The sequence below is a fragment of the Panthera tigris genome, chromosome E1 (assembly GCF_018350195.1).
Source record: "Panthera tigris isolate Pti1 chromosome E1, P.tigris_Pti1_mat1.1, whole genome shotgun sequence".
Lineage (NCBI taxonomy): Eukaryota > Metazoa > Chordata > Mammalia > Carnivora > Felidae > Panthera > Panthera tigris.
In genome coordinates this window covers 19946835-19963719 of record NC_056673.1, presented here as the reverse complement: position 1 = coordinate 19963719, position 16885 = coordinate 19946835, and the positions used below count along the sequence as shown (strand labels likewise).

The 16885-nt window shown below is 46.0% G+C and overlaps 1 protein-coding gene across 1 annotated transcript; it reads right to left on the bottom strand.

Annotated features, from left to right (window-relative positions):
* Positions 1-661: 661 nt before the first annotated feature.
* RNF135 (ring finger protein 135) lies at positions 662-15890 on the bottom strand. The gene is made up of 5 exons (XM_042967273.1): positions 15496-15890; positions 9954-10097; positions 6261-6381; positions 2655-2744; positions 662-1870 (listed from the first exon to the last, which is right to left on the bottom strand). The coding sequence occupies exons 1-5, from the start codon at positions 15868-15870 to the stop codon at positions 1341-1343; spliced, it is 1260 nt and encodes a 419-aa protein (XP_042823207.1). The 5' UTR covers positions 15871-15890; the 3' UTR covers positions 662-1340.
* Between the last annotated feature and the right edge of the window lie 995 nt (positions 15891-16885).

Below are 16885 nucleotides of genomic sequence, written 5' to 3'. Positions count from 1 at the left end.
TTGTTTTTAACCAACAGAATAAGGCAAAGGCAATAGGATGTATGTGGTTATGTGTATGTGATTATATTATACAAGATTTAAAGTCCATCTGGCTAGGAGATGTTCTGTTCCTTGTTGGCTTTGAGGACGTGAGGGGTACACTGCAGAGGCCCATGGGGTGAGGAACTGAGGGTGGTCCCCAGCCAACAGCCAGCAAGAAACTGAGGACCTCAGTCTGACAACCCAAGAGGAACTGAATATTACCAACCACCATGTGAGTCTGGAAGGAGATCCTTCCCCAGTTGAGCCTCAGATGACACCACAGTGCTGGGTCACACCTTGACTGCAGCTTGTGAGACCCCCCAAGCAGAGGCCTTGTCTCAACGGTGCCCTGACTCCTGGCACAGAAACTGTGCTTCACTCCTCACAGAAACTGTGAGGTGCTGTGTGTTGTTTAAAACCACTGCATTCATGGGGCGCCTGGGTGGCTCAGTCGGTTAAGCGTCCGACTTCGGCTCAGGTCACGATCTCGCGGTCTGTGGGTTCGAGCCCCGCGTCGGGCTCTGGGCTGGTGGCTCAGAGCCTGGAGCCTGCTTCCGATTCTGTGTCTCCCTCTCTCTCTGACCCTCCCCCGTTCATGCTCTGTCTCTCTCTGTCTCAAAAATAAATAAACTTTAAAAAAAAAACAACAAAAAAAAACACTGCATTCATGGCCATGGTATTACACAGCAACTGATAATCTGCCCTGAGTTGGGGGTCCCTCAAACCACTCTCAGGTTCAGTGATTCACTAGAAGCACCCAGAGAACTCAGCAAAGTGACTGTAGTCTTGGTTACAATTTATTACAGTGAAAGGATACAGATTAAAATCAGTAGTAGTAAAAGGCACAGCACACAGGGCAGGAGCCAAGAGATCAACTATCCTCTCCCTGCGGAGTCACAAGGACAAGGTTAATTCTCCTAGTGACAGTTAGCGACAGTGTGTGGCAATGTACAAGGGGTATTGCCAACCAGGGAAGCTCACCCCAGCCTTGGAGCCCAGGGCTTTTACTGGGGGTCAGGCACCCAGGCAGAGTCTCCAGCCCCTCCAGAGGTCAAGGTGATAGCTCCTGGCCCGAGACCCTCAGGTAAACAGACACTCTTATCAGGCAGGATATCCCAAGGGCTTAGGGGTTACCTCCCAGGAGCCAGTCAAGGGTCAATGCTTTCTGGGGAATGTGCAGTTTCAATGTCCCAAGCCTACAGTTAGCCCTTTTCTGCTCACCCATTAACTCTGGAAGTGGGATCTTTGGGAAGTTGCCAGCTACTTGAAACCAGAGGGAGAAACCGGGAGATCACCATGTTTTAAGACCCAGGGAAACTTTACACCTTTACTGGCCTTATAGTCAGAGCGTTTCCAGGATTTAAGCCATACAGCCAGAAGGCAGGGTGCAGAGGGGAGGAGGCAGAGATGGGGCACTCGTACAGAAGTGTCTCCTGATTGGCCACCGAATAGAAGGCAAGTTTGCCCTCTTCCAGGTCCAGCCAGATGCCCACCACCTTAGGTCTGTCAGCGCCCAAGATGGTTTCCTTGACCATGTGCCATGCAGAGAGCTGGCCAGTCCCCTTCCACTCTACACACCAGGAGTCTTCGGTCCTTCCCAGGGTCTGGTTGCGCCTCATCCCCCAGGAGGCCACCCCAACTGCCCAGTTGTTGCAGTGCTGAGTGTCTACTTCCCAGTACTGCTGCCCTGAAGAAAAGGCCTGGGAACATAAGACCTGGCAGGTCACAAACCTCTCGTGGCTCCAGAGATGGGTCTGCGGGCAGCGAGATACAGTCACCACCCGGCAGTCCTCGGACACCTCCAGACTACAGCAGTGGCTCCGAAGGTCAAAGGTCGGACTGATGGCCCCTGAGGAAAAGAACAAGGATATGATTAGCTCTCACCCTAAGAGCAAAATATAGCTTTGTAGCTTTTTTTTCTTTAAGTTTATTTATTTTTGAGAAAGAGAGAGAAAGAGACAAAGTGTGATTTGGGAAGGGGCAGAGAGAGAAGAGGAGACACAGAATCAGAAGCAGGCTCCAGGGTCTGAGCTGTCAGCACAAAGCCCAACGTGGGGCTGGAACTCCAGAATGGCAAGATCATGACCTGAGCCGAAGTCAGATGCCCAACCGACTGAGCCACCCAGACGCTTTGTATCTTTGAGTGTGATAAAGTTTACTTACACTGGCATTAAAATTGGTACCTCAACTTGCAGTCTTCTATCATGGTTCTAGTAACAATCCCCCCTTCACATCTTAACTTTTATTTCCCCACTTTAGCCTGGAATTTGGGAGTCTTCATCCCTTTTGTCTTTGTAATCAGCTCCCCTTTGAGCCGAAAACAGGCCCAGCAGCTGGAAGGTGGACTGACAGACCCCCAAGTTTTGTTTTGCTTTGTTTTGTTTTGTGTTGTGTTGTTTAATTCTTTTTTGAAAGAGAGGGAGGGAGCCCAAGTAGGGGAGAGGGGTGGAGAGAGAGAGAATCCTAAGCAGGCTCCACTCTGGGCACAGAGCCCAACACAGAACACGGGGCTCGATCCCACAACCCTGGGATTGTGACCTGAGCCAAAATCAGGTCAGGGTCGGACACTCCACCGACCAAGCCACCCAGGCGCCCCAGGCCAAAGCCAAGTTTTAAGCAGACTACATACTTACACTGAGCAAACCGGGAGGTCCTCGTGGGGGCAGGGTGACTGTGGTCAGGCAGCGGGCATGCAGAGGAAGATGGACCTTCTTGGAGTTCCACTAAGGAATCAAAACATTGGGAAGGGGAAAAAGTCTTATCAAAAAAAAAAAAGGCAAATAGAATTATTCAAACATCGTGATCAGGGCACAGAACTTTTTTGTAGTGTCAGACTTGAATCAGACAGGACATCCAGCTCAGGTATTGATGTGGAAATGGTGGGGTTCAGAGCGAATGGTCAAGAAAGAATTCTTGAGACATTTTCAGTGCAAAAAGGTGGTTTCATTAAAGCTCAGGGACAGGACCCGTGGGCAGAAAGAGCTGTACGTGGGTTGTGAGGGGTGGCTGACTATATACCTTCAAGTTGGGAGGGGGTCAGGGATAGAGTAAGTCTCTAAGGAATTTTGGAAGCAAGGTTTGCAGGACCTTGAGAGACCTAGCTGTTGTTAGGAAAAAGTCATTTATTACTGTCTAGCAAAACCTCAGTCATGAAACCCTTCAGATGTATTATCATGCTCCTTATGCTTGGAGGATGACTGCTAACATATAATTGGGGGGACAGAGATAAAGGAGGTTTCCAAAGGAATGTTAAATGTCCCATATGTTAAAGTAGACTTATAGGCTCCTGGAGGGTTGGGATAATGTTAAGCTAAGACTGCCTTTTGCCCCTAGCAAAGTGTCAGCATGGAGGCAGCTGAACTCCCAGAGGAAGGTCACTCTGCTTGTTTCAGGACTTGTCAGTGGGCTGTAAGTTACCTTTGTTTCCCAAATCATTAAAAAAAAAATCTTTTTTCAATGTTTATTTATTTTTGAGAGAGAGAGAGAGAGAGAGACAGAGCACGAGCAGGGAGGGGCAGAGAGAAAGAGAGACACAGAATCAGAAGCGGGCTCTAGGCTCTGAGCTGTCAGCACAGAGCCCGACGCCAGGCTCGAACTCACAGACTGTGAGATCATGACCTGAGCTGAAGTTGGATGCTTAACCGACTGAGCCACCCAGGCACCCCATGTTTCCCACATCCTTATGTTCAGCCCCATGTTCTCACAGTGAGCTTTTTTTACTGCCTGTTTCCCTGGTAAGATTTAAGCTCCTTGCTGGTGTGAGAAGTAAGGGAGATGATTCATTTTCAGAAACACCAAATAGAAGCTGTGCTGTCTCATTAAAATAGGTTTACAACCTATTGGAAATATGTATGACCTCCCTCCCCATCCCCCCCCCCCCACACACACACCATGGAGTCCCAAACCCTTAGACACTTCACGTCCTGGTTCTTCTTCCCCTCTCCATTTCATGGGCTTATTTTCACAGGCTTTGCAATGAGCATGCACCAAAGAACAAAGGGATGAGGGACTGAAAGTCTCTGCGTCACCTCAGGGAATGTACATTTGTTCCAATCAGACTACTTTTTGCCTGACATGGGCATAGGTGCCATCCGGGTAAGGCTGTAACCTCTGTAGTACTTAGCCAATGAGGAATCAGGGGAGGGACCTGCACGCCAGGAGATAAATTGTCTGCTGTAACTGCCCTGAGTGTGCCTGTCCATCAGACACCTGCTCTTGTAAGAACATTGATTAAAGCCTGGCTTCGCCATGCTCCAAGTCTCCATGTCCCTCCACTGATTGGGATGCTGGACTTATTTCTAACACTGGTAGAGACCTTGTTCATCTTTATGTTCTAAGCACCAAGCATAGTACCAGGCACATAGGAAGGGTTAGATGCACATGTATCAAATAAATTAGCTAATACCGTTTCAGGGCATCACTCTGACACCCAGAATATCCATGACCTCCCCACCGAATGCCATAAGTGCTTTAAAATGTTACTTTGTGTAAGTAAATTCTGAATGGGCACTCAAGAAACTACTACAAGCAGTTAACTGAAACTGCAATAGGCAAATTGGGCAAGGGTGGGAAGGAGACCTTCACTGTGTGCTTTTGTATTGTTTTGATTGCTGAATTAAAAATTTTAAATTTAACGCCAAAATTTAAACATTTTAATTAATTAATTACTTGAAGATTTTATTTTTAAGTAATCTCTACACCCAACTTGGGCCTTGAACTCACAACCCCAAGATCAAGAGTCACCTGCTCCACCGACTGAGCCAGCCAGGTACTACTAAAATTCTGATTTTAAATTTATGTGAGTAAATAAGATCATTAAGGAACCTAATCTAAACTTAGGGGTGCACAGGAGCCAAGAGGACACTTATTTCTCAGATAATTGCTCTAACTGGTTTCCTTGAGAAACTTCTCCCAAGGGATCATGTTTCTCCACCTAAATACAAAATAACTTTCTGGAGCGCCTGGGTAGCTCAGTAGGTTAAGCTTCCGACTTTGGCTCAGGTCATGATCTTGTGGTTTGTGGGTTCAAGCCCCACATTGGGCCCTGTGCTGACAGCTCAGAGCCTGGAGCCTGCTTCGGATTATGTGTCTCCCTCTCTCTCTGCCCCTCACCCACTTATGCTCTCTCTCTCTCAAAAATAAATAAACATTTAAAAAAAAATTTTTTTAGGGACACCTGGGTGGCTCAGTCAGTTAAGCGTCTGACTTCAGCTCAGGTCATGATCTCAAGGCTTGTGAGTTCGAGCCCCGCATCCGGCTCTGTGCTCACAGCTCAGAGCCTGGAGCCTCTTCAGATTCTGGGTCTTTCTCTCTCTCTCTGCCCCTCCCCCACTCACGCTCTGTCTCTCTCTGTCTCTCAAAAATAAATGAACATTAAAAAAATTTTTTTTAATTTTTTAAAATAACTTTTTAAGCAGAGCAAGATCATTTGAATATAAAAGTCGTTATAAGAGACATGTCCCTAAAGCATATAAAGCTGGCAGTGGCCAGACCAGGAGGCAGAAGAGAGGGAGCCCAGAGCTAATGTCTAAGGGACAGGCGTGAACTAACAGTTCTTCAGTCATGACTAGGGTTACAACAGAGAATGTACAAAGTCAAACAGAAAGGTTCCTTTCTATGTTTTTACTGTTTATTATTAGCACGCTCACCAGAGATGATATGTTAATAGAACTTATCAAGGATGATTTACAAAATCGTATGCTTTGTTATCAAAGATATTTAATAGTTAAACATAAAAAGCAGCTTATTTCCTTTTTTTAATTTTTTAAAAAAGTTTATTTATTTATTTTGAGAGAGACAGAAACAGCACAAGTAGAGGAGGGGCAGAGAGAGAGGGAGACAGAGCGCGACAGCATGACCTGAGCTGAAACCAAGAGTTGGTCACTCAAACGACTGACCCACCCAGACCCCCCAAAAAAACAGCCTATTTCTGAATCTCCTCAGGTAGATAACACAGATGAGCAGTAAGCTAGCAAAATCAGGTCTAGGTTCTGGATGTATAGGTCTCAGAAAATGAGTTTCTATTTTTTAAAGGCCTGTGTTACATCATACCGCCAGTCATACCCAAAAAACATATCCAGCCACAAAAACACCTCAGCCCACTCTTTCCTCATTTACAGCAGCACAGGAATAACACAGCTGGGCTCTGGGATCCTATCCCCCAAAAACAAAGCCCTGGAACACTCTGTCATTTCCCCCAACTTCCATATTTAATACTCCACAAAATAAAATCACCTTACCCTGTGGTTGTTCTTCAAGGGCCTCTTTCCATGTCAAGTTTTCCCGTAATTTTTCCCGGATTTCTTCTAAGTCATGCAGAATGTCTCTCAGTTTTCTCTCGGGTGTGTGGGGAGTCACAAGCTTTGAAGAAACCAAGGAAAGACTATTGATGAATCATCCAAAATAAATTAATTAATTCAAGTCTCTTAAGGTATGCATCAAATAGCATATTCTGATTCTGCCGTCTCTAATTCTCTATGTGCCCCCTCACAAATTTTTAAAAACATAATTAGGCCCTCAGACCACATGCCTTGAAAGGAATCTGGAAGAATACAAAGGGCAGCAAAAATATTAAAGAGTGGTTATTTCTGGGTGGTGGGGTTATGGGTGATGTTCATTTTCTTTGTTTTTAAAAAAATTTTTTAATGTTTATTTATTTTTGAGAGAGAGAGAGAGAGCAAGAATAGGGGAGAAGCAAACAGAAAGGGAGAAATAGAATCTGAAACAGGCTCTAGGCTCTGAGCCATCAGCACAGACCCTGACACGGGACTCAAACTCACGAACCACGAGATCATGACCTGAGCAGAAGTTGGACGCTTAATCGACTGAGCCACCCAGGCGCCCCTCATTTGCTTTCTTTAAACTGCTTGTGTATTTTCTAGTATTTTCTACAATAAACATGGATTTCTTAAGTAATACCAAAAAAAGTATTAAAATTTGTAAGCCCATCCTATAGGGGCTTTACAAAATAAATAATACAGATAGTCACCAAGATAAGCTTCAGAGGCCAGAATAATCTTCTCCAAGAGGCTACCATTATATCATCTCTCTTCTCAAGAGCCAGCATAGACATGTTGCCGCCATCCAGGTCCTCCCAGCTCTCTCAGGCCTCTAATCTATGCTCCCTGATTGCCTTTAACCTGTCATTCCCCAACACAGCCTCCCATTTGCTCCCACCTTCCCACCTTTGGTCCCTGACTTTCCTTCCCAACTTTGCATATCCTATTTGCATATCCCACTCTTCTTACCACTCATAAAGTAGCAGGCCCATTGGACTGAGTACTTTCCATGGCTTACTTCTAATTTTTAAAACAACCTTCCAAGGTGGGTTTGCTATTCCCATTTAAAAAAAGAAGTTACTGGGGCGCCTGGGTGGCGCAGTCGGTTAAGCGTCCGACTTCAGCCAGGTCACGATCTTGCGGTCCGTGAGTTCGAGCCCCGCGTCAGGCTCTGGGCTGATGGCTCGGAGCCTGGAGCCTGTTTCCGATTCTGTGTCTCCCTCTCTCTCTGCCCCTCCCCCGTTCATGCTCTGTCTCTCTCTGTCCCAAAAATAAATAAAAAACGTTGAAAAAAAAATTTTAATAAAAAAAGAAGTTACATCACTCATATGAGGCCTTTAAGACATAGAACAGATGAACATAAGAGAAAGAAATCGAAAATAATATAAAAACAGGGAGGGGGACAAAACAGAAGAGACTCATAAATATGGAGAACAAACTGAGGGTTACAGGAGGGGTTGTGGGAGGGGGGATGGGCTAAATGGGTAGGGGGCATTAAGGAATCTACTCCTGAAATCATTGTTGCACTATATGCTAACTAATTTGGATGTAAATTTAAAAAATAAAATTAAAAATAATAATAATAATAAATACAAAAAGAAGTTACAGTTACACCTCATGGAGGTGAACTAAATTGCCACAGTGAATTTTATCGACCTGCATTTTCCCATCACTTGAGCACTTTTTTTTAATGTTTATTTATTTTTTTGAGAGAGAGACAGAGAGAGAGAGAGAGACAGAGACAGAGCATTAGCAGGGGAGTGGCAGAAAAAGAGGGAGACACAGAATCCGAAGCAGGTTCCAGGCTCCGGGCTGTCAACAAAGAGTCCAATGAAGGGCTTGAGCCCATGAACCACGAGATCATGACCTGAGCCGAAGTCAGATGCTTAACCAACTGAGCCACCCAGGAGCCCCTACTTGAGCGCTTTTTTATACCAGAGCTCTTTTTGCCCAAGGTCAGAATACAAGCCAGCAGCAATGCCAAGGGGGAAAGTCAGACCCTCAGGCTTTTCTCCCCCCAACACCTTGCATCCCTGAAGACCCGTGTATTCACTCCTTCAATGAGCATTTGTTGAACACCTAACTATGTGTCCAGCACTGTGGTAGGCCTGAGGATACAAGAGTGAACAAAAGAACAAAAGCCATCAAGGTCTCTACCCTAATGAAGCTTAGAATCCAGGGTAGGGGAAGTGGGAGAACAAACAGGAATAAATTATGGCACCAATCATTATCAAGTTCCAACTTGTGATAACTGTTACAAATGAAGTCATAAGGGCTTCTCTAACAGGGAGACTTGTTCGAGGAAATCAGTGAAGGTTTCTCCCGGAAAGTGATGATCTAGCTGGGTCTGAAGGATGAGCAGGCATTACCTAGGTGGCAGGGTGAAAGAAGAACATTCCATGGAGCGCACCCTGCTGGTGGGAAGAAGCACGACACCCTGGAGGTACTGATGTGGGCCACGGTGGCTGCAGCTTGAAGAGCCCCAGGGTGAGGAGGGTGAGGGGACCCAGATGGAAAGAGACAGGAGAGGCAGACAAGGGCAGGAGTCCCACAGGTCCCTGTTGGTTCTGTGAGGACTGCTGGGATTTGAGTCTTAATCCCCCACAAACAGATGGCGCTGGAGATGTTGTAAATCAGATTTGTGTTTGAGAGGACCATGAGGAGAGCAGACCAGTGCGAACAGAGTGGAGTAATTAATTATTGCAGCAATCCAGGCAAGAAATGATCAGAGGCTTTGATCAGAGATGTCTCCAGAAAGCTCAAGAGTAGTCAATAGATTCTAGGGATGTTTAGGCTGGTGAGGGAAGGGGTGACATGATTCCCAGGTTTCTGGCTTGTGCACTTAGAAGGATATAACAGGCCCAGTCATTGAGATGGAAACAGTTTGGGACATTTTTTTATAAGTTTATTTATTTATTTTTGAAGCGGGGAGGGGCAGAGAGAGAGAAGCGGACAGAGGATCCGAAGCAGGCTCTGTGCTGTGCTTAACCAACTGAGCCACCCAGGCACCCCAGTTTGGGGCACTTTAAGTACGGTGTACCTTTGAGATACCAAGAGGAAAAGGTGAGAAGGAAGATATCAGACCATAGCTCAGAGAAAGGTCCAGGCTGGAGCTACGGTGTTCACAGGGTGGTAATTAAAGCCATGGTGTGGGAAAGACCACACAGGGGGAAGAAAAAGCGATGTACAAGTCAGCCTTGAGGAATCTGGGCACTTCATTGCTGAGGAGAGGAAAAGAGAGTGAGCCTGCAAGACAGACGGAGAAGACGCCAGCCAGAGAGAAACAGGAGAAGGTCAGAACAATCCTGTCCTAGAAGCTGAGGAAGCTTCAGGAATGAAGGTGTGGCCAAAGACTGCTGAAAGGTCAGTGAAGATGAGGACGAGACTATCTGCAGGATTTGCACAGAGGTCACTGGGGATCTCAGAGCTGGTTAGGTACAGGGCTAAGGATGGAACCTGACCCACCAGAAGCTCCCCCGCCTTGCCTCCAGCATTCCACGCTTCTGCTCAAACATGTTTGACAGTAGGAAAATGGTAACAGATGAAGACTTACTGCATCCTTCAACTTCCAAACACGTTCATGTTGCTCCAATTGGAAGCTATCCCTAGCCCCACCCCCGGCACACCCTTTCCCCCTCCTGGCTGGGTGCCTACCAAGCTCTGGGTGCTCCCTTCATTGTCTGGTCCGGGCTCCGGGAGGTGTGTCTGACTCTGAAGACTCCTGACAAGGTCTACAAGTTGTTCCACCAACTCTTCCAGCTCATGCCCAGCTTCTGTGATGCTCTTCTGTGCCTCCGCCTTTAAAAGAACAAAGAAGAACACAAAGCTGGACCGGGAAGCAGCTCCAGACAGGGAAGTTGTAAACACCGGATAAAGGAAGCAGGCAAGTAGGTGACGAAGATGTCCAGAGGACAAGGAGGTACACTTCCTAGACCTTTTGCGTGCCTACTGATCATTTGGCGGCCATAACAGGGAAACAGAGACCATCCACAGGAGTGGGGTGGGGGGTGGTGAGAGTGAAGCGTGAAGGGACGAGAGGGGTCATTCTGCAGAGGAGGTCAGAGAGGAAACGGAGAGCCTGGAGACTTGGCAGGGTGGGTGCAGCCAGCAAGGTGACAGGGGCAGTGGAAGGAATCAAACTAGAGAGGTTTAAGGTCCAGTGTCACCAGAATCATCCTGTGTCCTTACCACTCCTTTCAAGGTAAAAGTGACCATTCCTCCTTCTCCTCTTAAACGGTGCAGAGACTCAACCTAACTGATCATTGTGCAGGGATTGAGGAAACTTTCAAGTGATGCACAGATGTAAGCTCCTTTTGTTTGGTTATTGATGTCCTGTACATTTTTAAAAATTTTTAATGTTTATTTACTTTTGAGAGAGAGAGAGACAGAGCACAAGCAAGGGAGGGGCAGAGAGAGAGGGAGACATAGAATCTGAAGCACGCTCCAGTGCAGAGCCCAAAGCGGGGATTGAACCCATGAACCGTGATATCACGATCTGAGCCGAAGTCAGACGCTTACCTCACTGAGCCACCCAGGCACCCCTGACGCCCTATACATTTAAGGCAACATTCAAACTAGAGCGCTAAACAACCCCACTTAAAGACCTTGATTTGCTCAGCGGCCTGGCTGGGAGTGGAAGTAAGTTCTGCAGCCAACATTCTGGAACAACCTCAAGACCCTCATCAGAGGCAGGATGGGCTCAGACTTCAAAGGATGAAGTCTGGAATTGCATTCCCTCCACAAGGGGTCCTATGTCAAGTCACAGAAATACACAGTGTTCATCATCCAACTGTCAATAAACCAGTTTTTATAACTTTGTTCTGATACTTTTCTTTTTTAAATCATGTTGGAACCTCAAAATCTGAAATTAACCCAGGACCTTCTGCATCTCCAAGAAGCCTGACATCCCTCTGGGGCACCTGGGTGGCTCAGTCTGTTAAGTGTCCAATTCTTTACTTCAGCTCAGGTTATGATCTCATGGTCATGAGATTGAGCCCCACGTCGGACTCTGCACTGACAGCACAGAGCCTGCTTGGGATTCTCTCTCCCCCTCTCTCTGTCCCTCTCCACTCACATGCTTTCTCTCTCTCAAAATAAATAAACATATAAATATAAATAAACATATAAATAAACATATAAATATAAATAAACATATAAATATAAATAAACATATAAATAAACATATAAATAAACATATAAATATAAATATAAATATAAATATAAATATAAATATAAATATAAATATAAATATAAATATACTTTGTGTTCCCTCCACATAGAAACATCACAGAACAGACACTGTCAAAAGCAATTATGTCAGAACTCTGGAAAAGGCTCAGAGGGACATTTATAACTGTAAATTCCTGCATTAAAAAAGAAGAAGGATCTCAAATCAATCACTTACATTTATTTATACCTTGAGGAACCAGGGGAAAAAAAGGGCAAACCAAACCCAAAGCTAACAGAAGGAAGGAAATAATAAAGATTATGGGAGATAAATAAAATGGAGAATGTAAAACCAATAGAGATATGAATGAAACAAAAGTTGGTTCTTTGAAAAAAATCAACAAACTGACTAATCTTTAGCTAGACTGATAAAGAAAAAGAAAGAGGAAACATAAATGACCAAAATCAGAAAGAAAGCAAAGTGGAGACATTACTACTGACCTTACAGAATAAAATTTAAGAGAATATTATGAACTTATTATGCCAACAAATTAGATAACTTACATGAAATGGATAAACTCCTAGAAACACAAATTACCTAAACTGACTTAAAAATAAACAGAAAAATGTCAACAGAGGTATAACAAATAAAGAGATTGAATCAGTAATCAAAATCCCAACAAAGAAAAATCTAGGACCAGATGGCTTCACTGGTGAATTCTACCAAATGCTTAAAGAAGAATTAACAAGAGTCCGTCTCAAAGTCTTCCAAAACATAGAAGAGGAGGGAATGTTTCCTAACTCCTCAGTGAGGCCAGTATAACCCTGTTGCCAAAGCTAGACAAACACATCACAAGAAAATCACAGACCAATAGCCCTTAACAAAATACTAGCAAACTAAGTCCAGCGGCGTATTAAAAGAATAATACACCACGATCAAGTGGAATTTATCCCAGGAGTGCAAAGTGGTACAACTTAAGAAAAACAACCAGTGTGATATACCACATTAATAGAATGAAGGGATAAAAACCACATAATCTTTTCATTTGATGCAGACAAGGCATTTGACAAAATCCAACACCCTTTCATGACTAAAACACTCAGAAAACCAGGAATAGAAAGGAAATTCCTCAACATAATAAAGGGAGTTTATGAGAAATCCACAACTAACATCACACTCAATGGTGAAAGACTAAGAGCGGGACTAAGGCTCTAAGAGCAGGAACAAAACAAGCATGCTTGATTGCACCTCTGCTACCTGACATTGTACTGGAAATTTTAGCCGGAGCAATTAGACAAGAAATAAAAGGCACCTATTGGGTGCCTGGGTGGCTCAGTGGGTTAAGCATCTGGCTTTTGATTTCGGCTCAGGTCATGATCCCACAGTTCTTGAGGTTGAGCCCCATGTCTAGCTGTGAGCTGACAGTACAGAGCCTGCTTGGGATTCTCTGTCTCCCTCTCCCTCTGCCACTCCCCTGTGCATGCACCTGTGTGCTCGCTCACTCTCTCTCAAAAATAAACATTAAAAAAAAAAAAAAAAGAAACAAAAGGCATCCCAAGTGGAAAAGAAGAAAAGATGCTCTCTACTCACATGACATGATCTTATGAATAAAATCCTAAAGATCTTATAAATAAAATACACAAGAAAGCTACTAGAGCTAGTAAACGAATTCAGCAACGTTGAAAGGCGCAAGATCAGCACACAAAAAATAGTGTTTTTATACCCCTGCAGTGAGCAATCAAAAAAAGAAATTAAGAACCCAACTGCATGTATAACAGTACCTAAAAGGACGAAAATACCTAGGAATATATTTAACCAAGGAGATGAAATAACTTCTATTTTTGAAAACTACAGAGCATCACTGAAAGAAAGTTAAGAAGACCTAAATAAATGGAAACACATTCCATGTTTTTGGAAGAAGACTTAATATTGTTAAAGATGTCATACTCAACACAATCCCTCTCAAAATTCCAACAGCCTTGTTTGCAGAATGATAACATCAATTTTCAAACTCATATGGAATTGCAGGGAGAGCCAGAACAATCTTGAAAAAGAACAGGGTCAGACAGACTTACACTTCCTGATTTCAAAATTTATTACAAAACTATATTAATCAAAACAATGTGGTACTGACATAGGGATAGATTCCCCCGCCCCCCAAAAAAACCCAATGGACTAGAATTAGGAGTCTAGCAATAAACCCATTCATCTATGGCCAACTGATTTTTTATGAGGGTTCCAAGTTCACTCAATGGAGAAAAACACTCTCTTCAACAAACGGTATTGGGACAGCTAGATTTTCACATGCAACAGAATAAAGTTGGACCCCTACCTCATGCCATATAGAAAGACAAACTCAAAATGGGTCAGCGACCTCAAAACAAGCCTTATTACCATAAAACTCTCAGGAGAATATACGGGGATAAATCTTCGTTAACTCAGAATTTGGTGGTGCATTTAGATACGACACCAGAAACAAGAACAATAAAAGAATAGATACACTGGACATCAGCAAAACTTAAAACGTGTGTGCATCAAGGGACATTAGCAAGAAAGTAAAAAGGCAACCCACGAGATGGGGGAATATATTTGCAAGTCATATACCTGATAAGGGCTTATATCCAGAATTTATAAAGAATTGCTAACACTCCAAAAGAAAAAGACAACCCAATTTTTTTTTAAGTTATTTATTTATTTTGAGACAGAGTGTGTGTGTGAGCAGGGGAGGGGCAGAGAAAGAGGGAGAGAAAAAGAATCCCAAGCTGTAAGCACAGAGCCCGACCCCAGGCTTGAACTCACAAACTGTGAGATCTTGATGTGAGCTTTAACCGAGTCCAGCGCTTAACTGACTGAGCCACCCAGGAGCCCAAAGACAACCCAATTAAAAAAAAAAAAAAAAAAAAAAAAACAGTCAAAGGACCTGAATAAACATTTCTCCAACGAAGATACATAAATTAGCAATAAGCCCATGAAAAGATGATCAGTCAACATCATTAATCATTCGGGAAATGCAGATCCCACTAGGACTTCATGCCTAACAGGAAAGGTATACTAAAAACAAAGTGGCAGGAGGGAGAGGGGAATAAAAATAAAATGAAAAATAACAAATGTTGTTATTTTGCCAACAAATGTTGGCAAGGATGTGGAAACATCAGGATGTTGCCAATGGAATGTAAAATGTTGCTGCTGTAGAAAATGGTTTGGCTGTGTTCCTCAGTAAGTTCAACAGAATTCCCGTACAAACCCGCAAGTCCACTCCTAGGTATTTACCCAAAAGAACGGAGAAGAAGGGCTGGGTTACTTGGACACCAACGTTCAGTGCATCACGACTCACAATAATCAGAAGGTAGAAACAATCCAAGCGGCCATCCGTGTACAAATGGATAAACAAAATGTGGTCCATACACGCAATGGAATATTATTCAGCCACAAAAAGGAGTAAGATTCAGGTGCACGCTACAACATGAAGGAACCCTGAAAACACTACGGGAAGTGGAAGGAGCCAGACACAAGGGGACAAATATTATATGATCCCACGTATATGAAATACCTAGAGTAGGCAAATGATAGAGACAAAAAACAGACCAGACGTTACCAGGAACTGCAGGGAGATGGAATGAGAAGTTACTGCTTAAGGGGTGCCAGAGTGTTTGTGGTGCTGACATTCTGGAAACAGAAAGTGATAGTTGCCCATCACTGTGGATATAACTAACGCCACTGAACTGTACATTTTTAAAAAATGGTTAGACGGACCGGTCTTGGGCTGAATCTTACCCCAGTATAAAAATGTTCAAAGAGACAGACTGCGGAAAGACTGGAAAGAAGTGGCAACGTGCTGAGGAGCAGCTAGAGCGGCCGGGCTGTCAGGAGGCGGCTTTTTCCCAGCGTGCGTGTACTTGTCCGCACTGCCCCGAGAGCGGGAGGGCCCAGGGTGAGAGCAGGCGGGCCGGGGCAGGGGGGAGAGCGGGGGGCCGCGGGCAGGCGCGCGAGGCCGAGGGGCGCGACGGCGGCGCGGGTCCCCCTCCCTACCGGCAGCTGGGCGGCGCGGCGCGGGGGCGGGCGCGCGGGCTCGGGCGCGGCGCCGGCGGCGGCTCCCCGGGGGGGAGCGGCGCCGGGGGCCTCCTTCAGCTCGCGCAGCGCCCGGCTGTACTTGTCGGCCAGCTCCTGCAGCAGCGTGTTCTTCCGCAGCTGCGGAGGCTGCGCGGCGCCCTCGCGGCAGGTGGGGCAGGAGCGCCGGCGGCCGGGGCTGCCGGCGGCCCACAGGCCCTTCAGGCAGTCGCGGCAGAAGCTGTGGCCGCAGGGCAGGGTGGCGGGCCAGGCGAGCAGCCCTTGACAGATGATGCAGCCCAGGTCGTCCTCGGCCAGCCACACGGGGATGGCCAGGCCGGGGTCCAGGCCCGCCATGGTGACCAGGCCGCCCCCAGACGCCGGGCCGCGGAAGTCGGGGCCGCGTCGGGGACCGCCCGCCCGCGTCGTCGTCTCCTTCCGCTGCTCCCTCGACCTTCCACTCCCCGCCTGGGTCCACCCATTTTTCCTGACTTCGGTCCCGCTGAGAGCGGACCTCGGCCCTCCCCCGCCCAGAGAGCGGCGCCCTAGGGCCGAGCTGGCCTGAGTCACAGCCACCTGCGCGTGGAGATCAGCTCCTCCCGAGCGCTAGGAAACGCTGATGTCCTAGAGACCCTTTAGCTTGATGCCTGCCCCGCCACCCCCCCCCACCCCCCCCCAGGCCCGTTAAAACGTAACCCCGACAACTCTTGCGAGAAGAAAGAGAGGGTTCGAGTCAAGAACTTGTTTGTGAGAATGCACCCACTGGATGTCATCCAGCCTCCAAGTAGTAAAGAATTAAAGACTACCCGGTGCACATAGCTGGGGAGCTCTTTAAAAATACCGATGTTGGGGCTCCACTCCCAAAGAGTCTGATTTCATCGTCTAGGGGGAAGCTCGGCGCCGGCGCCGGTATTCTTAAAAACCTCCCCGAGATGATTCTAACGCTCAAAGTTGAGTGACCCCTAGCGATTTTCAAATCGCTATTGCAATGCAGAACTGTGCCGCTGGCTCCGTACCGCTCCCTGCTGGCTGAAAGCACATTACCCAACAGGCATCCGGACCAAAATTCTAGAAAGCCTGTTTTCTTGAGGTAGCGCGCTTGGGCCTTGGTTGGGCTTACTCGCTTCCTTGGCTCCTCTTATTCCAGTTCCAGGCTCATTGCAACAAGAAGACGTTGGAGCTGGAAGAGCATCAAATCCTCCCCCAAACACAAAGGAACTTTCAGGTTTACACGGCAATGATTGAGTGCCAGAGACCAGAACCCCCATCTCTCTGATTTGTTGAAATGAGCTAACAGTGTCTCATATTTTACCTCACCCCATCTCGCCAGGTCCCAAAGTAGGTACGAGATAATACAAATTTGTGGCTATTT

What these genes read in the sequence shown, in the direction of transcription:
- RNF135 (XM_042967273.1), bottom strand. Translation starts at nt 15,870, where the DNA reads ATGGCGGGCCTGGACCCCGGCCTGGCCATCCCCGTGTGGCTGGCCGAG. An exon ending in CCTTGAAGAACAACCACAGG is followed by an intron (nt 2,745 to 6,260) that starts GTAAGGTGATTT and finishes TTGATTCCTTAG; the next exon opens with TGGAACTCCAAGAAGGTCCA. An exon ending in GACCTCCCGGTTTGCTCAGT is followed by an intron (nt 1,871 to 2,654) that starts GTAAGTATGTAG and finishes TCTTTTCCTCAG; the next exon opens with GGGCCATCAGTCCGACCTTT.